Source organism: Naegleria lovaniensis (assembly GCF_003324165.1).
Source record: "Naegleria lovaniensis strain ATCC 30569 chromosome Unknown tig035, whole genome shotgun sequence".
Classification (NCBI taxonomy): Eukaryota; Heterolobosea; class Eutetramitea; order Acrasida; family Naegleriidae; genus Naegleria; species Naegleria lovaniensis.
The window spans coordinates 125675-150875 of NW_025407858.1; the positions used below are offsets into that span (position 1 = coordinate 125675).

The following is a 25201-nucleotide window of genomic DNA, read 5'->3' on the forward strand; positions in this document are numbered from 1 at the left end:
ATGCCTCAACAAACACTGAAGCACTTCGTAGCTGATTTGCGTGAATTTTTGACATCAACAAAAAACATCCAACCTCCGGAAAACATTCCAGAGCCACAACTGGATGAAGAAGAAGGATCCGATTTGAAACCTTCAAAATCAGCATACTTTTTTCAATTATCAAAAGTTTATGATGCAAAAATCGAATTCTGGTTGGCCAAAATGAGAAAATTTTCGTATGCTTTCCTCTTGTTGGCAATCGTTCATCTTTGTAAGATTGTATTTTCGGATAGTATTGATGCAGAAAATTCCCGATGGAGTGATTTGATGGAAATGAATCGGGCTCAATCATTTGTACTTTCAAATTATCCTCTTGTTGGATCGATATTGGATTTGATATTCGTGAAGGGTCTCATAATTATCATGTCATTCACTTTATGTTATCAATACTACAGCAAAACTAACACAGAAAATATGAGACGATTGAATGTGATTTATTACGCCACAAATGTAGATATTTTCTTTTTCATGTTACATGTTGTGTTTTTTGTATGGGCTGAATATGGAAGAAGCATGGAATCTCCGCTTCCAATGCTGTCAAGCCCGATATTTAATACTCTATTATATATTGGATGGGTTCTTACAATTTTACTTTATGTAAGTGGTCATTTCGAAATAACTATTGTTTAATTTTCTCTTTCACTTGTGACGTGATCGATTGACATTGATGAACTAATTCATTTAGACTTGTTTTTGTCATGCAGCCAAAGAACTCTCGCTTAATATACTCATAAAAACAGAGCTTATTCCTCAAAGTGAAGAAGATCAATACAACAAGGATGTACTTTAAATACAGTATCGGTATTTATCATGGTTGTTTCTGACAGAGCAGCTCAAATACGTGTAGCAAAACCACTCGTTCAAAATAAACAATCAAAAATATGAATGGACACCATCGACGTTACAAAAATTGGGTTGTCACATTTTAACAATATCGTTATTAATTTTTACAAAGGCGTGTGATAAATAAATAGATAAATGGTAAAAAAGAATTGAGTAACATCTCTCGTTGTAATCTCAAAAACCTCAACATCTTGCACACAAAATGACTAATTTTGAGTTGCCTCTATCAAGTCTTTTTCGCTACCACTTTGATTGCTTGCAAGGCTATTCCGACTGGATCCAGTCTTTCTGAGAGCTCGTTCTCTTCTTTGTTTGTTCTCAAGCTCTTCTTTCTTTGTTTGAGCTAATTCCAAGTTTCCACTTCGGAGAGCAACAGCATCTTCTCGGAAACGAGCATCTGATGGAAGAGGATCATCCGAAGGTTTAGCATATTTTGGAACTTCCTTTGCAATATTGAAAATTTCCTTGCGAGATACTTCGACCTTTTCCTTGTCTTTCATTGAAGACAATGAATCAGCTGTTTGTCCAGGATAGTAGTGAACAACACCCAACCAACTTCCTTCAATCACACCGATCACGCTACCATCTTTTTTAACTTCACCTCTCAAGAAATCAACAGGGGTCTTTTGACTACTGAAAAAGGATCCAATGAAACTCTTTTGGTCTGGATTAAAGACTACTTCACATTCGAGATTATTCTTGTTCTCTGTGAAAGCCATCTTGTCATAATATTCGAGAACTCGTTCTCCCCAACAAATACCTTTTAGCCACAAGAATGGTTGTGAGTAGTGAATGGTTGCTCCATCCGATTCAAAATCGATATATGTTGGACCTACTTGGCCGCCTTTCAAGGCATTTCCTCGGATACTTGCAAGGTAACCACAATATCCGTGCAATCTGAAATTATGACCTTGGGCTTCATAGGAAGAGATAGGAGGGTGATGAGATGTTTGTTCGACAAAGAGTTGAATATCCTTGGTAGGATCCTTTTCATGAAGAAAGGTAGCTTCAAATGTTTCTCCGAGAATCGGATTGAAAGGTTTCTTCTGTACACACATCTGATGTAATCCAGCAATACCAAAAGCAATCACTTGAATGAATCTCTCGACTGGATCCTTCTCATCGGCAGCCTTGGTTAATAATTTATGGAATGCCCACAAATCAGGCAAACGTTGTAAAAAGCTTCGTCCTTCAAAAATATATACAGGCAAAGAAACCGATACTAAATCTTTTCCTTCAAGGAGAGCACCTCCCAGCTTTTTGACCATATCCCAAATTCCTTTTCGTTGTTCTTTAATTTCTTCTTCATTGGTAAACAAGTATCCACCTCCACTAGCACAAGCCAATGAACGTCCATCCTTTCCTACATCATTCAAAACAATACCAGCACCAAAATACGTCTCTCCTAATGGTTGTCTTGGGCTTGATGATTCAACGTTGGACAAACGTTTGGAATTTCGTTTGGAGGATGAACTCATTTTTTAATTATGATTGTATGGATGGTGGTCTGCTTCGGGATGGTTGGGTTTCGAAAATGTAGTGATGGATAATGAAGGATCTCCAACAGCATACAACGTTGATTGTGCAGCTGGTGCAATAATACATCCTCATCATCGTTGTAAAAGCGAGGGCAGATTATGTTTAGAATGGTCATAACAATGCAACGAACGTCGTTGCTTCCAATGAGAAGCCAGAACAAGTTTGGTGGTAGTACAAGCAGTTGGTTTTGATTCATTGGGCAATAATATTCCACCTATTAATAATAATATCTTTCAACTCTCAATTTGAATCTTTGTTCTGAAGCAACACCAAGGATAGCGAATTCAATTAAAAAAAATTGTTGAAAAAAAAATATTTGAAATCTTCATCAAATACGTCCATCATCTTCAACAAGAATAATGGAAGAACTCATTGAAAATTCACCAGCAGTCATTGATACCAACGAGGGAAACAAGGAATTGCTCACAACTACTCCTCCGTTAAACGTCATTTTCCTTGGACACGTTGATGCTGGTAAAAGCACACTCTCAGGCCGTATTTTGTTGGATACCGGCATGATTGATGAAAGAGTGATTGAAAAATTTAAATTGGAAGCCAAAGAAAACAACAGAGAGTCATGGTATATTGCCTATATCATGGATTGTAGTGAAGATGAAAAGGAGAGAGGTAAAACCATTGAAGTCGGACGTGCACACTTTGAAACTCAAAAGAAACGTTACACAATTCTTGATGCTCCCGGACACAAGGCTTACGTTCCAAACATGATTGCCGCTACTACGCAAGCCGATGTTGGTATTTTGGTCATTTCAGCAAGAAAGGGTGAATTTGAAGCAGGTCTCGACAGAGGTGGTCAAACTTTGGAACACACAATTTTGGCTAAAACTTTGGGTGTGGACCAATTAATTGTTGTTGTCAACAAAATGGCCGATCCAACCGTTGACAGAGATAAAGTAAGATATGATGAAATTGTTACAAAGGTCAGCAACACATTGAAGGGTATCGGATGGAATTTAAAGAGTCAAGTTCAATTTATTCCAATCGACGCTCTCACTGGAGGAAATATTAAGACCAGAAATCTTGAATGTCCTTGGTACACTGGTCCATCATTGATTGAAGCTTTGGATGAAATCAAATTCACAGTGACTCACGACAGCAGTGCTCCATTGCGATTGCCAATCATCGACAGATACAGAGACAAGGGATGCACAGTCGCTTTGGGTAAAGTTCTGAGTGGACAAATTAAAATTGGTCAAAAGGTTGTGGTCATGCCAAATAGAGCTGTATGCGAAGTTGTGGCTTTGAAGAGTCACGAAATCAATATCCATGGAGGAGTGGTCGAAGCTGGTGAAAATGTTGAATTATACTTGAAGGGCGACGATGAAAATATTGCTGCTGGTCACGTAGTTTGTGATCCTGAACATTTATTAGAACCAGTTCAAGAATTTATTGGCCAAATTCACATTTTGGATAGCTCTGAACATGTGGACGTCATTTGTTCTGGCTTTACTACCAATGCTCACTTCCACACTGTCATGGAAACTATTCAAATTACAAAGATCTTAAACAAACTTGATAAGAAGACTGGAAAGCCATTGCCTCAAGTTCCAAAATTCATTCAAAATAAGGATACTGCTGAGGCTGTTTTTAGACTTGAACGACCAGTGTGCGTTGAGAAATTCGAAACTTTGAACTCCATGGGAAGATTTGTTTTACGTTCAGATAGAACTATTGGTGTTGGACGAGTTAAGAAGGTGAAGCCTTTGAATAAGTAAGAGTGATGTTGACGTAAGCGATCGGAGATGGACAAACAGAAAGAGCAACCACTTGGTTTAATTTCTCGAGACCAATCGTGCAAAAAACATCTCCTTCAAGCTTGTACATTTACAAGCAAATTGTATTGCTCATAATAATTATTGATAAATCGCTCATAACAATTACCGATAAATCTTAATAATTGAATATGCAGAAAAAGCACTTTTTAATTGAGCTCAATTTTTATGACGTTTGACGCTTCTAGAGATGGGAGACGAAAATTTTTCATCCATCACCAACAGCTGCATCTTCACACAAAAAAACGAGTTGACAGCTGTGGCAATAATTTTCACCCAATTTGTTTTGGTCCTGTTATTGCTCTCCAATCATACTGTTACAACAAACTCGTCATCATCTGTGTGTGAATAACAGCTCTTGACACCCTTTAATTGGTCCAATTTTGAATTTATTATCCTATCTGTTTCATCATACAACCTTTCCACACACACAAAATGGATCAAATTGATTTCGTTCCATCCAAAGAGGCCATCTCCACACAAATCAAAAACTTTCAATCAGATTCCACCCTCCAATGGCTCTTCTTTGCCTATCAAGAATTAGATGCTTCCAACAACAATAACAAATCAAAAGGAGTTTCCAACAAGATTGAAATCTCACGCACAGGACATGAACCTCTTGACAAGACTCAACTCGAACAACTTCGCAATACATCCTCTGCTCAAGAATCCATCACTGGTTATTTGACACCTTTCAGTTTCAATTACTTTATTGCTCGTATTGATGCTAATCGTTATATTTTCATCAATTGGATCGGAACCAAAACTAAAACTCTCATGAAAACTCGTGCCATGACTCATCGAATGGAAATTAAATCATTGGCAGAAAAGTTGCTTTCCATGAATTTTGTATTCGATCACAATGGTGTCGATGAATTTGACAAGTTGATTCGTATTGTGGAAGAATCTCAAAAGTTTGAATTTGAAAATATGAAAGACAAGACTCCAACGAGTAGTAGTAGTAGTACTAGCTCTACCTTCTCTGCAGTTGCTTCCAATTATCAATCAGTAGTGACTTCTCCTCGTTCTGCTGCAACTTCTTCATCGAACAGTAGTGCTGGCATGACCACTAGTACTAATAGCTCGAGTGTCACTAGCAATTCAAGTCACAGCTCCACACAGAGTGCTCAAAAATCATCCACTCTCATGAATCGTTACAATCCTTCGGTATCAGCTGCTTCGTCATCAAGTAGCTCTTCTTCTGAAGAGGCTCTTTTACACAATCGAAGACATCAACGTACAAGTAGTAAGCCACCAAAACTCGGACTTGCTGCCATCATGAGACAGGTGTTAAAAATTGATGAAAGTAATATTCAACCCTTGTTGAAATCTCGTTCCTTTGCTTGGCTCTTGTTGGGATACAATTCTGATGGATTATGTCAAATAGAAGGACAAGGCCAAGAACAAAATGTTTTTCCTTCCGCATTGTTTGATGCACTCAAAGAAGACGATATGCAATACATTATTTTGAAATGGATATTGTCCAATACTGGATACGGAGGAGATGTTGAAAAGACTTACTTTTTGTCATTTGTTGGAAGTGCTGTGAACTCGGTTCGTCGTGGTAAAGTGAATCAACACAAACAAGAAGTTTATGACTTTATTAACAAACATTTCCAATTGGGAGGTGAAGTCACCATTACCAATGAAGATGAATTAACTGTAGATTATATTCAAAATTTAATGTTAGGTAACAGAAGTGCTGTTCCTGTTGCTGTGACTGATTGGGGTACTCCAAAGTATGTTCCTCCTCCATCGGAAGCTATTCACACTGAGATTCCATTATTGAAATCTCCAAGAAGCGATCCATTAAGATCTCCAAGAAAGGATTCTCATCTTAAATCTCCAAGAAAAAGTTCCATGAAATCTAAGGACACATCCACCACTACAACCACAGATTCTACTGACTCAGGTTCTTCTTCTGCTCCATTACCAAGAAAGGGAAGTGAAATTTTGAGCAAGATTAAACTCGGTTATAAGGAAGGTAAATTGAAGGGAATTAAGGTGAGAACTCCTGAAGATGTTGATCAACCCCCTGCATTGACAACTACCAATGCTTCACAAAATGCTTCCAATGAGGGTACCATTCCATCTCCAACATCCAGAACGGACTCTCCCAACAGCGCAAGAAGGAAAAAATCCGTTCACAAAGGAGGTGTCCATAACTTTTCGATGGACAATATGGATAAGCTCACTAGAAATTTGATCAAAAAGAAAGATCCAAAGAGAGTGACTGCTTTGGTCTATGGTCAAAATTCAATTAGAATTGAGGATGAGGAAAGAGCCATTGATAAATTGTATGACTTGAAAGAGCCACTTGAATTGGATACCATGTGGGTTCTTTTCGGATATCCTAATGAGAAATCTCTCAATATTTTAACAGTAGCTGATAGTGGATCAAAACCACTTCCAAACGATTCGGAGACCATTGAAAAGCATTTACAGGATGATGCTGTCAAATATTTTGTTCACAAATACTATGTTGAAAGAAATTCGAGAATTGAAGCCAAATTCAGAATTATCATTTGGAGAGGAAAAGGAGTTAGATCTTATTTTAAGGCCATTTGTACGAACCATGCGATGAAACTCTCTTCATCTATTAATGCTGTCATTCCAAACGTTGATGCTGAGCCACTTGTTTTCACAGAAGTCACATCTGTGAAAGATGCTAAAATTGCACTCGAAAGTGCTGGTACACCGCTCGAGCCAGAAGTTGCTGTCAAGAAATTACAGGAAAAGTTTGCACAAGCAGCTGAACGTGAGAAAACTCCAGTGACTTCACCTTCGAATCGCAGTGCAGCAAGAAGAGTTTCCATGAAGAAGGCAGGTTATGACACTGGAATTGGAGGTGGCTTAAAGGTTCTCAATGAAGATGATTTGATTGATAGCATGAAGGAACTGCAAAGTGATTCCAATGACATTTCTTGGGTCATGATTTCTTACAAGGATTCCAAGACTTTACAATTGGAAGATAAGGGAACTGGTACTGCTGAATCATTTAAATCTAAATTGACAGATGACAAGGTCTTTTACATTTTGTACAAACAATTTTTGGAAGAATTGGGAGGAGCTCCAAAAGCAATTCTTATTGCTTGGGTAGGTCAAGATGTGAAACCAATGGCTAAAGCATCAACCACTCCACACCGTATTGCACTCTTCAAGTATTGCTTACGTCATGTCTCCTTGTCAAGTGAATATCAACCAATTAGTATCAATGAATTAGATAACGACTCGATTTTTGGAAAAGTTTCTGGAGGATCAAAGGGTTCAGCAACTGCTGGTGTAATTTCCAAGTCCTTTGGTGGTAAGAGTCAATCTTTGACCCTAGTCAACGAAACGACCATTATGGAAGCCATTCAAGATTTGAAGGATGACAACACTCCAACCAATTGGATCAAACTTGGTTATAATGGATCAAATTCTCTTCAATTTGAAGAGAAAGGTACAGGTGGTTTGAATGAATTCCAAAACCATTTATCCGATGATGCTGTGAGTTACGTCTTGTACAAGACCTATGTCGAACACAGTCCAAGATTGCACTCATTACTTGGGTTGGTACTGGAGTCACGGCTGGTACTGCCAAAGCTCGAGCTACTACTCATCAACTTGAATTAGAATCAATCACAAAGAAAGTGACACCTGTTGCTGCATTGTATCAAGCTCTTGAAAGAGAAGAACTTAAAGAAGAATTGATTCACAAGAAAGTTGCAGGTTCTGCCATTATTTCAGCTCCAACAGCTGTTTCAAAGGGCAACTTTGGAGGTAGAGATTCGAATTTAAAGTTTGACGATGATCAAGCAGTTCTTGAGGCATTTAAGGAATTGAGAGGAAATAGTGGTATTCGATGGCTATTGTTTGAATATGTTCCTGGAAATCAATATACAGTGAGTGTGACACACAGAGGAAAAGGAGGTGTGAAAAACTTTAAACAATATCTCACCAATGACACTGTCTGTTATGTGGTCATGCGTTTGACATTTATGGAATATTCTGATATTGCAAAGGCCATTGTTGTGACATGGGTTGGTGAAAATGCTCCAAGTTTCCAAAAAGCTCTCTCTGGTGGTCACAGAATTAATTTATACGAATTTACAAGAAAACAAATCTCAGTTGGTGGTGAATATCAACCCGAAAGCACTGAATCTTTGACCGATGAAGATTTACTTTCTAAAATTACTGGAACCAAGAATGACAATGCAGGAGATGCTTTGGAAGAAAAGATTCAACAACAAAGAACCTTTGAAAGAGAACGTATTGTTCAAGTTCAACCAACCATTGAAGTCAAAGACGCTAAACAATACACTGGAGAATTTAAAGATATTGAATTCAATGGCAAAGAAGACATTAAGAAAGCTCTTGCAAATTTGGCTGAAAAGTGTCGAAATGAACAACATGATAAGGCACTTGAAAATGCAAGTGTGAATTACATCAAGATGAAACTCACTGGAAAGGAGCTTCGTGATGTCATGGTTGAGGAATCTGGAGATAATGCTCTGACGATGAATGGAGAGAACATCATTTAAATTCTAATGAATGTCTCTTGTTTGTGTTTGGACTTTTCACATCTGAAGGAGGTTACGGAATGATGACTAAATATGTTTTTGTTCAATGGATTGGACATGATGTGAAACATTTATTGAAGGCCAAGGCAAGTGAAATTAGACAATCCATTTACAATTTCGTTCACAAGGAATTGTACATGTCTGGTGAAATTCAGGGATGTACCAAACCAGAACATGTCACATTGAAGCTTGTGATGGAAAAGATTACAGGATCCAATGTTCGTGGAAATGAAATGAAATTAGAAAAGAAGGATAAGAAGTTTGAAGGTCTAGGTAAAGAAAAGAAGAGCAAATTATCGGTCAAGGATCAAGATACGTTGATGCACCTTGTCGAAGATATGATTTTGCAAGATTATCTTGAAAAGAATGATGAGAAAAAGGATGAAGATGAAGAAAATGAAGAATGGAGAAATCACAAGAGAATCTCTCAAGGAAAACTTGATTGGATTCTCATGAGCTATGTCAAAGATTCCATTGATGAAATTGAAGTGACAGCTCATGGAGAAGGAGATGTTCAAAACTTTAAGAGTTATTTGAAACCAAATTCTGTGAACTTTGCAATTATTCGAGTTTTCCATGCGCAAGGTTATGCCAAAGATATTTCCATGCTCACGGACAATAGAATCAATTTGGCAAAGCCATACTTTACTTTGATTTATTGGAAGGGTGAAATGTGCAAGTATTGGAAAAGGCCCTTACTTCCCATCACTTTAATTCATTCCACAAATTGATGACTCAAAAATTCATGCGGATGAAGTCATCATTGCAAGGTTCAACTTATCAAGCTGAACATGAACATGAGCTGGATATGGAGAGAATTAAGAAGCTCATGAGATTGTATGATTAATCAATACCAACTAAACTTTAGATTTATCAACCTATCGATCATTTTACACACACCGAATTCAGTTTACAACCAAAACATTGTTTCGTTTTACAAATTTGTTGTTATGATTATTATTGATATTTAAAGCTTCGTACAAGAGGAGGTAAGATGTGTGTCTCCATTTCATTCAAAAGTGAATCAAACAATGTTTTCACAATTCCTTCCGTTCATAGATTTTCTTCACCTTCTCAATGGTTTGTGGTTGAACGGAAAAAACAAACGCCTTACTTTCGTCATTTAAAAACGTTCTTAAAACAGTTAAGGCAACACACTTTGGAGTTTGACTATTGTTAGTGCTTGCATGCTGCTGAGTCTTTGGATCCATGGATTTGAAAAGTGTTTGATAGAACTTCAATTTTTCATACAAACAAAACGTATTCAAATGAAGTGATGTTTCACAAAAATTCTTGAATTCAATTCTCGTCTTGTGATCATTCAAAATATCTGAGAGAGAAGATTGGATTTCGTTTCTAGCAGATTTCAACGCGTCAGTACTTGTCAAAATTTGTAAATTTGGTCTTCTTGCAGTGTAAAGTAAATCTTCCATACTCGATCCAGTGTTATTTCTCCTTCTTGGTGAGCTTGATGGTGAACTACTTCCAAAAAAGCATGAAAATGTTTTTCGAAGTTTGTTGGATGAAGAATTCTTTTCAAAGTTGTCATTCATGTCTCTCAATTGATCTGTTGGAACTGAAGAAATATTATTCGAGTAAATATACTTGTCAGGATGAATGGTCACACAAGAAATTTCATTGTGCGGCTGTGGAGTTGTTGTTTCTGATTTGGTCGCATTTGGTTTTTGTGGAGACAATGATAAAAATTCATAATCCAAATTCACACATTCTTCACTGTTGGCATCTACAAGAAAATCAATGTAATCAGGTTTGTCTTGCATGTCCACAAATGAATATTGCTCACAAATTTCACCTTTGGAAACACGAAACATGATTGGTAATCGATGCACTTGTGACAAATGATTCGTACAAATTCCAACACTGTATCCTTGCAATGTCATGGTAATTGCAGAAAATAATGAGCTTAGATTAATGAGAGATTTCATGGCCAGTTTTCGAATGTTAAAATGGTTGAAAAATAAGTAACCCGTAGGATCTGAAACTCTATGGTAATCTTCAATAATACTCTTGTAAAGATTGAAACTCTCTTGATCGGATTGTACACAATTTGCTCCAAAAATGGTATGTAGACTGTCTCTACTAGATGCTAAACGTTGTTGAGATGAATTGTGACCACTGCTGGAAGAAGAGCTCTTATAGAAACTTCGCCATAACCTAGTGAGTCCTTTTTTTTCACATTTGGATTCTATAACTCTATCCAAAGGTTCATGTTCCAAGAAACCACTTCCTGGATGAACAAATACTGGAAGAGTATTCATATTAATCAATCGTTGATATTCTTTGGTCATTTCAGAAATGGAGTATTTTGTAAATGGACATGTGAAACTTCGTAAAAAGATGAGAACTACATCATGGGTTTGACTTAGCTCATAAACACTCACTCCATGACTTGTGATCATTTGATGAAGAATGTTGTTACTAATTTGTGGTGAATTCGAATGATAGACAGAAGAAGGAGAAGATGGACTTGTTCTGTTGGATTTTTGAATTGTAACAAGGTTTTTCAGAAACATGAGTGGTGACATGGAATGATGATCATTCAATGTCACATCATGTGTTGCATTCAATTTTCGAATCGAAAGTCGATGAATGAAATTTCCCTTCTTTGACAAACTGTTTCGTTGAGTTTGATGTTGTGTGAGAAATGCTGATGAAATTGGCGTCAACGTTGCTCTTCTATCTTGATGTCCGTATTTGGAAAGGATGAGTTCTTCTGAATCTTTGATTTTTTGACTTTTTCTCTTCAACATGGGAGGTGACAAACAATTCGAATCCGCTACATAATTTCGTTGTTGCTGTACATGACGAAACTGCTCAGAAATTTCAGAATCTTGAGTCATGATTTGTTTACAAGGAGAATCCACCAAAATGAATTCCAAAGTTTCATCTTCCTCAAATGTATCATCATGATGGTCACTACACATGGATGGTTTGATATTACTCAATGAAATCGTTGGACAACAACTTGATTCAGATCCTCTTGATGTCAGTATCGTCGTCATTGTTGCAAAAGGTGTCTCCATGGTGATTGGTTCCAATAATTCTGTGACATTGTTTTTCGGTGTACAAATGGTCCTCATTGAGGTTGTACTCGAAGAATGGGTCGTCGTTGTCGTTGTACAAAAACTACTTTCCATCATTGTGGATAATGAAGATGTCGTGGATGATAGGAATGAAATCTCTGAAGATTTGAAATTGCAGAATGAGGAATTCATCTCGTCGTTGTCGTCTGCGTCGTCGTCGTCTTGAATGTGTGTTCTGTTACTATGATGATCCAGGTCTTTATCCATGAGTGCTCGTCGTAGAGGTTTTCGAGGAGGAGTGACAACAACATCATCATTATGAGGAGAAGTTTTGAGAGGAAAATCAAAATGAGAGTGTGATTGTGTGGTTGTAGTTGTGGCACACATTGTTGTATTAAGATTGGAGAATGTTCGAGGAGAACCATATGGACGAGAAATTCCGAGTCCTCCTCGGAGGGATGAAATGAAGAAGAATGAAAATCCAAATGATTTTGAGAGAAGAGGGATTTGGAGGTGAGAAAACCATCGTCTTCAAAGACACTGATGATGGGATTGGTGTAGGAAAGAGCAGTTGTGGTGGTGGGCGAGTTGGGGTGGGACATGAAGAATTTGTTATTAATAAAGTGATGAAGATTTTGAAATATAAAAATTATGACAAGTGACTGTTCTGTGGGGTGTTCCAGCAATTATAAAGAAGGAATGAAAGAGGAGAGTATTCTCACTTGGTGGTGTCAGAGTTGTTGCAGTTTTTTGAGTACCATACAGTGACAGCAGTCGGAAAAGGAAGATAATTTTTTTTGGTCTTTGCTCACCCAAAAACGTTTAAAAATTTAAAATGGCGCGAAAACATGTTGGCGCCTTTTTTTCTTAAAAAAATGTCAAAACGAAAACTTCAATTATTGCAAGCCCTAAACCATGAAAATTCGGGTTTGATGTGGAATCATTCCTCTGCATCCTCTTCCATGCCTTTCACTATTGCTGGAATGAACACAACAGTAAGTCAACAACAAATCATCATGAATTCGAAACCAATATTTTCAAAGGCTTTGAGTTCTTCATCATCCGATGTTGAAACGTCTTCTAGTACCAAAGGTTCTACATTGAAATCTAGTACCACTGCAACAAACGAAGATTCATGTAATTCATTCGTTGTTCCCATGTTACAACAGCAACAACAAAAACGATTAAAATCCAATCATCATGTTACAGAAAAATTATCGGGAAAGGATTTTTATCAAGTTCAGGAAGAAATGGAATGCCAATACCAAGAAGAAAAGAAAGAGAAGGAAGAAATTGAGAAGGAAAATAAGGCTTTTAATGAAAAATTGGAAAAGAAGGAGGCTTTGAAAAATGTTTTCAAATCGGAGCCAAATTATGTTAAATTAAATTTGAGAAGAAAAACTTTCAAGTCGAAAAGAAGGTTTAAAGGAAGCAGTAAAAAGTATGGAAATGCATTGTCAAAGAAAGATCTTGAATTATTGAAAGATCAAGATAACAACAATATTGATGATGAAAATGAAATAATTGGGGATGATAGTGAGAATGACGATGAAACGAATGACACCACCCCTTCTGAATCTAGTCTCTCTTTAGGATATTCACTGGAAGATATCTTGAACTCCAAGCAAGTTGCTGAAATAGTTTTAAAGGAACACTTTTCACATGATTCATTTAGATCGGGGCAATATGAAACAATTTCAAGAATTTTGAGAAAAGAGTCTGCTTTGCTGATTTCTGTCACTGGAAGTGGTAAATCGACGTGTTATCAGTATCCTGCTCTGTGTCTAACATGTACCAAGAAAGAGTTTGTTATTGTAGTTTCACCTTTAATTTCCTTAATGGAAGATCAAATGCAAAACCTTATACCTAGCTTACGAGGGGCATTGATGACCAATCATCAATCAAGTCAACAACGTTCAAAAATCATGAATGATATCAGAAAAGGACTTGTAAAGATACTATTTATTTCTCCAGAAAGGCTTTGTGATGCTAGGTTTATTGAGAGTGCTAAACAACTTCCTCCCATTTCATTTGCCTGTATTGATGGTAAGTGCAAGTAATTATTTCATGATAGTAACTTACATGAAAAAGAGGCCCATTGTATGTCAGAATGGTCACATAATTTTAGGCCTTCATATTTGAGCGTGAAAAATGTTCTCGAGAAGGATCTTGGTGTATCCACCATATTAGCCCTAACAGGAACAGCTACAAAATCAACAGAACAATCAATTTGTGACTATTTACACATTCCTGCAGAGAATGTTTCAAGACAAACACTAGCACGCCACAATCTTGTAAAAACTGTTTCTCTGGGATTACCAAGCAAATTTACCGCTGTTCTCAATCTCCTCAACAGCGATCGAATGAAAGGATATAGAGATTCTGTTATTATTTATACCATGCTAAGGAAAGATGCTGAACAGCTATGCAGTCATTTAATAATGAATGGAATCCACGCAATACCATACCATGCAGGAATTGAAGCATCCAGGAGAAAAGAAATTCAAACTCAGTTCATGAACAAAGAAATTAATATTATTGTTGCCACAGTTGCCTTTGGTATGGGAATATCCATTTCAGGTGTACAGTCGGTTATTCACTTCAATTTACCAAGATCTATCGAGAGCTATGTGCAAGAAATTGGACGTGCAGGAAGAGATGGCTCTCCAGCTCAATGCCACATCTTCTTTGATGAAGACGATTATGTAATTTCTCGATCTCTGTGCTACAGCAACTACGTTGATATTTTTACTGTGAAAAAACTGATTCAGAAAATATTTTCAAAGAATGCAGAAAAAGGTCACATGTGTGTGTTAGGAATGAAACAATTAGAAAAGCATTTAGACCTTAAAGAAGAAGTAATTTCTACTCTTCTTACCATTCTTCACAACAAAGGTTTTATTAAGCTCCTTTCGAACACCAATCACATTTATACGATATTTTTCATGAAGACTACTCCTGCCGAATTGGCAAAGAAACACTCTTGGCTCAAGACAGCCATGTCCAACTCGAAAGCAACCTCAAAGTTTGAAATTGACATTGCAAAAATTGCTGTGGAGTCTTCCATTTCTTTTTCACAATTAGAAACAGAAATTATTGGTCTCAAAGAAATTGGAGAAATTAAGTATGAAGCAAAATCTGAGGCATATCGCATGGAATTACTCCAAAATGTAACAAATGTTATTGAATTGTCTACCATAATCACAGATGAAATGAGATTGTTAGAAAAGGTGAACGTATCAAAAGTGCAAGCCATGTTTAAACTGGCAAGAGAATTTGTTGTTTCTGATGAAGAGGCTCAAAAAACGAATCCAACCAAAAAGCTTGGTATGGAAAGGTTGATCGACGAGTATTTCACATGTGAAAATGAGCAAGATTTTTTGAAGGACGAGGCTGATGTTGTAAAAACAGAACTCAAAGGTAACGACAGATCAGTCATTCACTCTGACTGTTGTGTTCTACTTCGAAAATACGATACCATTCCAAATGCCAAGGTGTTGACAAAAATTTTGACAGGTATTTCCAGCCCAAATTTTAATGTAGAATTTTGGAGAACATGTGGCATGTGGGGACGGTACAGGCATGTTGATTTTTATTCATTGTTAGAGGTTGCCACTGAAGCTTTTACCAGACAAAAAGTGGAAGATTAAACATCACCTTTTGCTTTTTTTCTAATGAAAAATACCGTTAACCATTCAGAGAAAATTCTATCATTGTCACGATCTTTAAATTTCTTGATCCATGCATGCTCCAGCATATCACGTGCAAAAGGTCTGTTTTCTTGTTCGTATTCACAACATCTTGTTACAAAGTCAATAAATTCACTGCTCAACACCTTTTCGTTATTCTTGCCAGATTTGTGAGACGTCGCTGCGTTAATAATTTTTTGAGGAATTTCATAAAGTTTGGATAAATTTTCGCCGCTAATGTCTGTTTCAACTAATGGATGGCGACCAGTTATTAATTCTACAGCCATAACACCCAGACTCCAAATGTCACAATTGTAATTGTATGATTTTTCCAAAAGTCGTTCAGGCGAGCGGTAAACAAATGTTCCATTAACAGTTTTGAAAAAGGTTGACCCAGCTTCTATTTTCTTGTGGCCACATAATCCAAAGTCTCCAATCTTGATAGAAGCCTTTTTTTCTTCCTTGTCATAACTAACAAGAATATTTTCTGGCTTGATGTCACGATGGATAATGTGCTTTTTTTGTAAGTAATCTAATCCAATCAATACTTTCTCAACAATGACAAATAAAATTCTCTCCGTTAGATGTTCTGCTTGAACAATTTTGAAAATATCTCTCAAGCTTCCGCAGTTACAGTAGTCCAATAACATGTAAAAACACAAATTTCGATAATAACATTCATGCACTCGAATTAGAGACTCATGATTACAAAGATAAATTGCAGCAAATTCTGCCCATTCCATTCTTTGCGAAAATTCTAATTGATCACTGTCTTGATAAATCATTTTCAAAGCATACTTTTTAGATGTAACTCGATGTCGAGCTACTACAACGTGGCCAAAGCTTCCACTCCCAATATATTTTCCACAAATTTCTAAATCATCATAGGGAATATTTACATGATCTTTACACATTTCTCCAGGAATTAATCCATTTGGACCAACAGTGAATGTGCTTTTCTTACCAAATATATTTCCTTGTACTGTCACGATTATTGAGGAATTAATTCCGATCATAATTATTGGCATAGACACTCATAGGGTCAACTACTTACTCACCAACGGTTCTTCTGAAGGGGACATGAGTGAAGGTATTGGAGAAGACATGATTCCAGTATTAATAAAAAGAAAATCAAAGGGAGATATTACAGAGGAAGTAGCAGGTGAGGAAAAATGGAAGGTGCAACACTCTCCTTACTGATCAAGCCGGTTTTGGAGCAGTTGTTGTTGTTAGAGTTAGGAGTGTTGTTATCATTGTTAACCACTGATGCAAAATTATCAATTCCGTATGGCCTCCATACATTGCTTTCCGAAGAGGATGAAGTAGGAATGAGTGATGGTGATTCAATCTTTTCTTTACTGCTCGTATTACTTGTGGTGCAGTTGTAGTCGGCTCCGAAGCAATAATAATACTTTTAAAATTATAGTTCATCCCATTGCTTTTAAATTGATTCAACATTTTGATGATGATGATAATTCGTTATTGAAACAGCACTCGGATGATGAATGTGCCAAGAATTTCGTATTTGGATGATATAGAAATTTTTTTGAATTGAAGTTTACCAAAGTTCATAGCACAACAGCACTTGCAAATTGTAATAATTTTCAAAGACGTTCATCGTTGAACATTCTCAAGATCAACAACAAGCGTTCCTTCGTCTGGGAGACCAGAAAATAATGATCCAACAAGTTATCCAGTCCCATCCTTCAAATAAAATTTTGATTGGAGTTTCCTTTCCTGGCCAGTGCACGAAAGAAAAAAAATGTTTCTAGCCAAAGCTTTGTGTCCTCACAATTGCACAACAACAGTGTGCCTTCGGAACATGTTGAAACTTGGCCAACAACACCAACATCACAACTCCAATAATAATTGTGCTCATCTTTTAACTACATTAACAACCATCAACAGAAATTACCATTCATTTTCTCTTCAACTCTACGCAAGGAAAAAAGCTGCCAGTACGAAAACAACAAGCACCAACGAACTAGGTCCACCAACAAATAATGAACCATCATCAGACCAGCCAACCATAAAATTGTCGGAGCAAGTAGAGGTCCAATCAACATCTCCAATGAAAGAACAAAAAAAACATGCAAACGCAACAGAGCTCCGATTACTTAAACAACAACAGACAATTGCTTTGCGAAAGGAGCGAGTGGGAGAAGTTGTTGGCAAACTTTTCAATCATAATTCTCAACAAAACGAATCCACTAGACAACATCAAACACAATCCGAAACATCAACCCCAATAGAAAAAACTAAAAGGAAGAGAAAAACAAAAAAAGAAAAAGAGGCAGAAAAAGCAAAAAAGTAGAGGTTCCTCCATTCATACTTAAACCTTTACAGATCCAGAAATTGACTCGATATTTTCTGCGATTCTCTCCATTTCACCAAAGGCAACCATTGGTTTACTTGCAAAGCAAGAGCCAGAGGACGATTTGATTACTGTATTGAGATCAAAGAGAGCAAAAGAAGGAGATGTTTCTTCGTCAACAACACCACGACCTCCATCCACAACTTCTCCATTTTCTGCAAAACAAGTTAATTTCACGCAATATACCAAAGTGGAAAGCTCAGTCTTAAACACTCCGCTAGAAATGTCAGAAGAGGAACTTGCAGCAGAAGCATTCCCAACTTCGAAAATGCCCAACATTAATGACAACGACGATAGTGACATTTTAGAATATTTAAAAGAATTGAAAAATAGAAATGTACACAAAACTGCCGAACAACAACATGAAATAGAAATGACTGCATCCGATGAGGCCTGGAAAGAAGTTTTGGAGAAACCAGAATCAAGTCGTTTAGAGGAAGATTTAAGCGTACAAGCGGATACATCAACTCAAAGCGCTCAATCCCAAGCCAAACAGCAATCTCAAAACAAACACAAGCCTGCACGATATGATCAAGATGATGTTGTGTTGCAATTTTTGAAGGATCTCATCAAATAAACAACAACCTAGACCAACGTGTTATTCTGGCGAGAAATCATCATATCTGTCATGACTCCTGTGCATGTAAGGAACAACACTCAGGCCCGTACTCCGTTCAAAATTCCAATAAGCGATAATTTTCCTTAAAAAAACACAACCGGTCCTATCACCATCATCGATTGCCGTGCTCTAGAGGTGAAGAAAGTGAATGTCCAGATACGATTCCTTTTGGTTCAGGGAGAGTGGAATGATGATACGTGGGAGCATGAAGGGTCTTTTGCATTCGGTGATTGTGATGACCCTCATGATCGTAATGATCCTGATTCCGTTAATGGATGAACATCTCGGAGGTGCAGAAGCGGCTGCTATAAGATCTTCATCGAAGAGTGCTTCTCCTCCTCGAGTGAGATGTACTCGTTTCTCTTCTCAATCCTTAATAGCGGCCATGCAAGGAAGTTTTCGGGTGTTTCTCCCTATCCATTAAATTGTCCACTCGGATGCAATTTGTACATATTATCTTCAAGTGCTTTGGGTTATAATGGACCTCTTGGTGCCTTGGGGTAAGTATTGGAATGAGTTGTGTTGGGAGAAATGTTCTTGGATGCTACATGAACCATCCCATTAATTCATATACGTGATGATCTTCACACATCATTGAAATTACTGGAGTAGACCTCTAGGTCCTTTAGGCCCTGTTGGTTGGATGACGAACAGCTCATTCGTATGGTTAGACGGTTCGTTCAGTGATTTCCTTGCCTCCATTATTGGAACTGTTCATAACGGCCTTCTTACCAAACCAAACAATCCGTTATCTGAAGCCGGTCCTCTGGGGGATTCGTTCTGGGATGTGATGCCATACATCAATGATTTTACAAAACACATGCAAGGTTTGGGTCTCTTTTCAGTGTTGGGACCAATTGGTCCACTTGGTGCTTTGGGGTAGGTATGAAGGTTCTCAAATCCATTTGAATGATTCATCTATTTAAACTAATAATTTCTACAAAATATGAAAACGTGTAGACCCCTTGGGCCATTAGGACCCAGAGGACCTCATCTCTTACATGTCAATGGCAATGGAGAGTATGTGGATCCCTCGACAGGTCAAGTTGTGACCACCTTAACAGCTTACTACAACAGTTCCATGCAAGTAGTGTGGCCACTATTTGAAAAATATAATACAAAGGAATTTGTGGATAAATTGAGCAGAAAGGGATTATTGGACACCTCATTCATGGTGAGCTCTTCAGCGAACTCTGCCGGTGACACCTATGTCATGACAATCAAAGAGCCTCAATTTGTGACCATCACAATCACCCCTACACTTTGGGCTAAAAACTTCTTTGTAGATGTGTACATTGAAGACAGGCTTATCCATACATCCGATCAAATGTTGTTCACTCCATGGATCCAAGTATACATTTCCAAAAGTGATATGACTGGTCCTGCAATTAAGCTTAAGGTGATTGTGAGAGTGGACCCTTTTGATTGTGGAGTGTTTGCTGTCATGTTTGACTGCACAATGGACTACACAATTTCCGTAGTTGGAAGCACTGCTTTCATGTTGAGAAGACCCCATATTTCTTACGCTGGTCCTTATTTGAATGCATGCAATTAAAAAAACATCTGTCCACTCACTAAAAAGCTTTGTCTCCCAATGAATACCAACGTTGTCAGGATACGGTTGTCATAAATAATAGTATTGTTTTAATGGCGATCGTATTCTTTAGTTTCTCCAATTTACTGTCATCCAGTCGTATCTAAAATTGTCTCTCATGCCTTGGTGAGCAAACTTTGCTGGACATTGACCAGCCCATTGGAATGCTGGCACATTGTCATAGGTAGGACCATTGATAATGTGAATAGTTTGAATATCAGCAATGCTTGAAACCTTAGTATCATAACCACCACTGCATGATCTGTCCAAGTTGGTGGATTGTTGTCTGAGGTCGTTTCTGCTGGCAATAGCGTAACCTGGGTTTCCTAAAGAGAGTGGATCCACACGATAATTATTATATCTGAGCATTCTCTTCATACTATCAATAGAGTTCACCGTTGATTGATCTCTTCTGAAGATATTGGCTCTGACACAAGTCTCATATGAAAGCATATCGCTTGCATTTGGCTTCTTTAAAATTTCTGGATAACCTGAAATTGTGAAAACCTCTTTGTAGAAAGGAACCTGAGAAATGTGTGACAAAAAATGAATATCAAAATTGCAAATCCACCTCTAACTTACATTATAAGAAGGCCAATATCCAAAAGATAATATTTCTGTCTGATCAGCTGCATAAACCTTTCCTGGGATTTGTTCAACGACCCAGAACAAATTCTTATTCAAGCTTTTTCCTGGCGTAAATTTCTTGGTGTCTAAAACCATGAATTGATTGTTGTATGTACCAGAGTTATATTCACTGAAAATATCGCTCCATTCTGGGGCATCAGAAGCAAGTCTGTCATTTCAACCGAGTTAGAAAATGCAAACATTCATGAATGAATTTACACTTACCTGTTTGCAAGGATGACTCTTTGCCAACACAACAATGATTCAGGTTTCACCAAATCATATAACGAGGTGTTAAAGATATTATTGGATGTTTCAATGACAACCAATCCAGACTTGGTGACATAAAAGTCATCATTACTAGCCAAATTGGCAGGATATGATGAGAAGGTTACAGTAGGAGAGGCAACCAGTCTGTTATTGAAATTGAATGTATATGTCTTGTAAATTCTTGTCATGGCTGAAAATGTGAACCATGAGGTGTGTCTGTTTTTCATTACGTTAATAAAACACAAATTAGTAGAAAGTCAATGATTAATCCTTACCCAAAGTAGATGTTACTATAATCTGGAGTAACTTTAAACAAAGCACTGCAGTGACCATTCTCTTGAACGAATGTCATAATTTGCTGTGGAGTCATCTTGTGGAATTGTGGTCTATTTTCTTGCTTTACATTCAAAATATCGAAAATGTCACCAAATGAACTAATTGTTTGCATGGAAGCATAATCAATCTTCTCATTAGGATTAGTAGTTGCATCATTATAACCTTGAACAAGACCTTCCATTTGCAAATAAACGCTCTTAATCTGTTGCCAAAATGGATCAGAAGCATACTTTGTGCTTTGGTCTTTCATCCAATTGCGTTGCTTGTCAAAAAAGTCTCTCACATATCCAGGCATCTTTTTATCTGGCATTTCAGCCCAAGAATAAGATTGCATGTTCATGTAGTGATTGTAAATTCTTTGTCTAGTAATGACACCTTCCAAATAACCAGCTCCGAAGGCTTGCATATCATCCTTCACCATTCCATTGGTTTCCAACGACAAGACATCCCATCCGCGACTCTCATAAGTAGCATCATAATGAGCGGCGGCAATACCACTCTTCAAATCATAACCTTGCCTGACCACATACGATCCCTTCTCAAAGTACACGGTAAAGTCATCGGCAAAGACTAAATTCCCCAACAGTGAGACTATGATGAATAGTAACGAAATCAATGCCAGCAATGATGATGGTTGAGCCATTTTTTTGAATTTTCAATCAGCAAACTCCTTCGCAAAAAATCGTTTTATGTCAAGAGAACGACATACAGTGTTTCATTCTTGGACTTGATTCTCATGAGTTGGGAAATCACACATGATGCAGGTTTCATCACTCAATCAAAGAATTCTTTATTTGTGAAAACTCATTTCAGCGATGCAACCTCATTAATTCTCTTCGTTAACAATGCTTATTGTTCAACTGAATTGTAGTTAATGACTGGGGAAATGTGCAATACAACTGACAAATACTTGGTCTTTATGCAAGCAGTATTAGCTAGATTCTATAAATACAATAAAAGTATGAATATGCACAATTATGGCTTCAAATCTTCTCTTCTTGCGCCTCTTGGTTCTACTTGTACTGATTTAGTATGAAGAACCTTATCATCAATGATTTGGTGATTGTGAAGAGTGTTTCGTAATAGCTCTTGAATTTGGTGTACATGTTGAATGTTGTAAGGTGGATTCTTGTATTGCATCACCTCTGCAATTTGATTGGCAACGAGTTGTCTCTTCTTATAATTGATCAACATTCTGTTAGTCTTGGAATGTTTAATCATATCTGGGTTACCATCTTCAATAAATGTCAAGTCAGTGAGATAAATACCAAGATAAATGTTCAATGGAGGTTTCACTTCTTGCTTAATGTGAGTACGGTAAGTTTTGAAAGAAGAGTCTGGTGCCATTACTTTGCAGCATGCTGTGAATTCTTCCCTCAACTTCTCATCAATTTCGTTAATGCTCATATTCAAACGGTGAACGGCAGAATTTTCGTAAGCACTATTCAAAGCCATCAAACTGTTGAAATTGTTTAACCTAAACATGTGTTTAGCAAGATTCATCAATTTGGCAAGTTTTGCTTTTCTTTCTCTAAAAGATTCTTCATGAGTGATTTGTGTAGCAAACCAGTTAGAAAGTCTGTTGAAGAAGTCAATACTTTTGATGACATTTTTAGAACGGTGTTTGAGCTTTGGTTTGGACCATGAACAGTTCAACAATTCGTGAGCTTCAATGTTACGATACAAATTGTGATCCATATACGTAATTTGTTTTGCCAATTCATCTTCTCTAATATCCCAAATTGATAATTTTGGTGAAAATACAGTAGCAGGTACGACTGGAGGAACAGGTATCTCGCTAAAGCTAAGCTTTTCTTCCTTATTTCTGCTGCTGGCTAATTTTTGAGCAAGCCTTCCTCGAATTCTGAGACCCATTTTGCTAGTTTGTTTGTGCTTGAGAAGGAAATCTTCAATGAAGACAGTAACCTCACGAATCATGTTTTCATTCCAATCAAGTGTGAAAAATTCATCAATCCATTTGGTAAAAATGTTACCTGTTCTAATTTGAATGGTTTCCTTGTTTTTGTTCCATACTTCAGGAGAAATATGTTTTGGACACTTTGGAACTCGATATCTTTGACAAAGTTTGTGAAGTAAAATTTCTGGAACTGTAAATGAGCGATATGTTACAAGGAAGCATTGAATGAATCTGGCATCTGTATCTGGATTTGTCAATCTTTCAATTAGTTTGTTAAGAGAAGCACTCTTCAATTCGGATCCAACAAAATCAATGTTATCATCTTCATTGCTCAATAATTCAGCCCACAATGGTTTTCTCATGTCACCAACATCATCCTCTTCAAAGTGATGATAAATACTGGCTGTTTGAACTTCAACATCTGTGTCAAGATCGATCAAATCTGACTGAGGCAATACATATGGTTTCTCAATATCTTTAATGCCAAGACAGAGCAGAGTTGTAATCAATGAATCTTTGGTATCAGTTTTATCCGATCTATGTCCATTGTACTTGATTCCAGTTTCCTCTTCCATGACTGCAATAGTTTCATACAATCCACGTTGTGATAAATGTTGATAGACCAATTGTAAAAGTACCTCACGAGACAACACTTCTCTGTTTTCAACAGTTCCCAACACATCAGCGTAATCGAGAGCGCTTCGTTTTTGTTTCTCTTGATCATTGGTTGCTCCTGTCATGTCTCCGTTACCATCTGTCATACCCATCAAGAGTGAGAGACCTGCAGGATTCGAGGTGAGTGCAGAAATCGAATTCGTGGATCCAGTAGCACCACCAGGCACAGAATCTCTTGTTCCAGCTTCAAAGCCAGTACCTGGAGCACCATTCAACAAATTCATATTGATGGATCCACCAATATTAGTCTCGCTTGGATTTCTCTGCAATGGTCCATTCGCTCCAGTACTCACCCGAGGAGAGTTGGGATCGGAGCTGATGGAAGCCTGACTCTTCAATTTTCTAAAACTAGTCGAAGAAGCCTTTGAAGATGATGAAAAACCTCCAGTTTCACTGTGTTGCATCAAAGTAGCACTATGACTGGATTGTTTACTCAATGGACGCATTCTCTCCATGAGAGCCAACACATTCGGATTTCTCTTGAGAGCTCGTGCCATCCATTGTTCCCGATCCAACAAGGCTGCACTCTCCGTTTGTGAGGACGCAACAGCATTGTTCACGATAGCCTTCTCGACCTGATTCTGTATTTGTTTGGTTACCTTCTTCAATTCAGTTTGATGGAATTTATCTTGTGTGGCTGGTTTCAATTTCTCAACTTTGGGATTTTCATTATAAAATTGTGAGAGTGTTTGTGTGGGAGTATGATTCTCTTTTACATGATGATGATGATAATTGTTCGTCGTCGGTTGTATCAGTTGAGCATTGGCGGTAAAGGAATCTTTTAGTGTGGGTAAGTTGGGTGGTAACGGAACGTTGAGCATCATGTAGGCCTTCGCCAATGATTCCTCTCGATAGTCCATTAATTGTTGAATGACTTGTTCCTGTAAGAGGACACCTGAGGAGGATGAATGTTCATTTTCGGATAAGAGATTGGAAGGGAGAAGTGATTTTTGGAGTTCGATGGGGATTTTGATGGTTTTCAGATTGGATTCATTGGTTGATTGGTTGTTGTTATTGTTGTTGTTGGTTGTTGTTGATGAGACGTTTTGGCTCGATACAAGTACAGGCATTTTTATGACATTTGACTTGGGATGTGAATTTATTGATCTGCAAAGAAATACATGACCAAAAAATGTTTATAATGAAATGAAATTGTCCTAATTGCTGTGCAGTCGACCACTCGAGTCCTGTCAGCTGAATTCAATGACTCTCGTGGAGAGAACACGGAAAAATTGTGATTCAACAATATTTACAACGTCGGACTGAGGGTCTCATGAGAAGA

The 25201-nt window shown here is 37.5% G+C and overlaps 12 protein-coding genes across 12 annotated transcripts in view; 7 read left to right on the forward strand and 5 right to left on the reverse strand.

The window, feature by feature from the left end:
- C9374_008864 (uncharacterized protein) overlaps positions 1–829 on the forward strand; it is a gene marked incomplete at both ends in the record, with an annotated part of 1271 nt that extends 442 nt beyond the window's left edge. The window contains 2 exons of the mRNA XM_044698987.1: positions 1–636; positions 725–829. The exon at positions 1–636 is cut by the window's left edge and continues 254 nt beyond it. Coding sequence (XP_044545041.1) covers positions 1–636; positions 725–829 — 741 coding nt within the window. The remainder of the gene's footprint in view (positions 637–724) is intronic.
- Positions 830–1088: 259 nt separating this feature from the next.
- On the reverse strand, positions 1089–2360 carry C9374_008865 (uncharacterized protein; the record flags this gene model as incomplete). The annotated part of the gene is made up of 1 exon (XM_044698988.1): positions 1089–2360. One exon carries the CDS (start codon positions 2358–2360, stop codon positions 1089–1091), a length of 1272 nt encoding a protein of 423 aa, XP_044545042.1.
- Positions 2361–2780: 420 nt separating this feature from the next.
- C9374_008866 (uncharacterized protein) lies at positions 2781–4154 on the forward strand (the record flags this gene model as incomplete). The annotated part of the gene is made up of 1 exon (XM_044698989.1): positions 2781–4154. One exon carries the CDS (start codon positions 2781–2783, stop codon positions 4152–4154), a length of 1374 nt encoding a protein of 457 aa, XP_044545043.1.
- A 492-nt stretch (positions 4155–4646) lies between these two features.
- Positions 4647–8734, forward strand: C9374_008867 (uncharacterized protein; the record flags this gene model as incomplete). Its single annotated transcript, XM_044698990.1, has 2 exons — positions 4647–7653; positions 7722–8734. 2 exons carry the CDS (start codon positions 4647–4649, stop codon positions 8732–8734), a joined length of 4020 nt encoding a protein of 1339 aa, XP_044545044.1.
- Positions 8735–8793: 59 nt separating this feature from the next.
- Positions 8794–9504, forward strand: C9374_008868 (uncharacterized protein; the record flags this gene model as incomplete). The annotated part of the gene is made up of 1 exon (XM_044698991.1): positions 8794–9504. The coding sequence occupies one exon, from the start codon at positions 8794–8796 to the stop codon at positions 9502–9504; it is 711 nt and encodes a 236-aa protein (XP_044545045.1).
- A 306-nt stretch (positions 9505–9810) lies between these two features.
- C9374_008869 (uncharacterized protein) lies at positions 9811–12204 on the reverse strand (the record flags this gene model as incomplete). The annotated part of the gene is made up of 1 exon (XM_044698992.1): positions 9811–12204. One exon carries the CDS (start codon positions 12202–12204, stop codon positions 9811–9813), a length of 2394 nt encoding a protein of 797 aa, XP_044545046.1.
- A 488-nt stretch (positions 12205–12692) lies between these two features.
- On the forward strand, positions 12693–15423 carry C9374_008870 (uncharacterized protein; the record flags this gene model as incomplete). Its single annotated transcript, XM_044698994.1, has 4 exons — positions 12693–12812; positions 12861–13863; positions 13909–15333; positions 15398–15423. The coding sequence occupies 4 exons, from the start codon at positions 12693–12695 to the stop codon at positions 15421–15423; spliced, it is 2574 nt and encodes an 857-aa protein (XP_044545047.1).
- A 40-nt stretch (positions 15424–15463) lies between these two features.
- On the reverse strand, positions 15464–16612 carry C9374_008871 (uncharacterized protein; the record flags this gene model as incomplete). Its single annotated transcript, XM_044698995.1, has 2 exons — positions 15464–16488; positions 16561–16612. 2 exons carry the CDS (start codon positions 16610–16612, stop codon positions 15464–15466), a joined length of 1077 nt encoding a protein of 358 aa, XP_044545048.1.
- Positions 16613–17268: 656 nt separating this feature from the next.
- On the forward strand, positions 17269–18457 carry C9374_008872 (uncharacterized protein; the record flags this gene model as incomplete). The annotated part of the gene is made up of 2 exons (XM_044698996.1): positions 17269–17464; positions 17853–18457. 2 exons carry the CDS (start codon positions 17269–17271, stop codon positions 18455–18457), a joined length of 801 nt encoding a protein of 266 aa, XP_044545049.1.
- A 390-nt stretch (positions 18458–18847) lies between these two features.
- On the forward strand, positions 18848–20054 carry C9374_008873 (uncharacterized protein; the record flags this gene model as incomplete). Its single annotated transcript, XM_044698997.1, has 3 exons — positions 18848–18999; positions 19112–19378; positions 19460–20054. The coding sequence occupies 3 exons, from the start codon at positions 18848–18850 to the stop codon at positions 20052–20054; spliced, it is 1014 nt and encodes a 337-aa protein (XP_044545050.1).
- Positions 20055–20162: 108 nt separating this feature from the next.
- Positions 20163–21969, reverse strand: C9374_008874 (uncharacterized protein; the record flags this gene model as incomplete). The annotated part of the gene is made up of 4 exons (XM_044698998.1): positions 20163–20618; positions 20676–20889; positions 20946–21206; positions 21266–21969. 4 exons carry the CDS (start codon positions 21967–21969, stop codon positions 20163–20165), a joined length of 1635 nt encoding a protein of 544 aa, XP_044545051.1.
- Positions 21970–22301: 332 nt separating this feature from the next.
- C9374_008875 (uncharacterized protein) lies at positions 22302–24989 on the reverse strand (the record flags this gene model as incomplete). Its single annotated transcript, XM_044698999.1, has 1 exon — positions 22302–24989. The coding sequence occupies one exon, from the start codon at positions 24987–24989 to the stop codon at positions 22302–22304; it is 2688 nt and encodes an 895-aa protein (XP_044545052.1).
- Between the last annotated feature and the right edge of the window lie 212 nt (positions 24990–25201).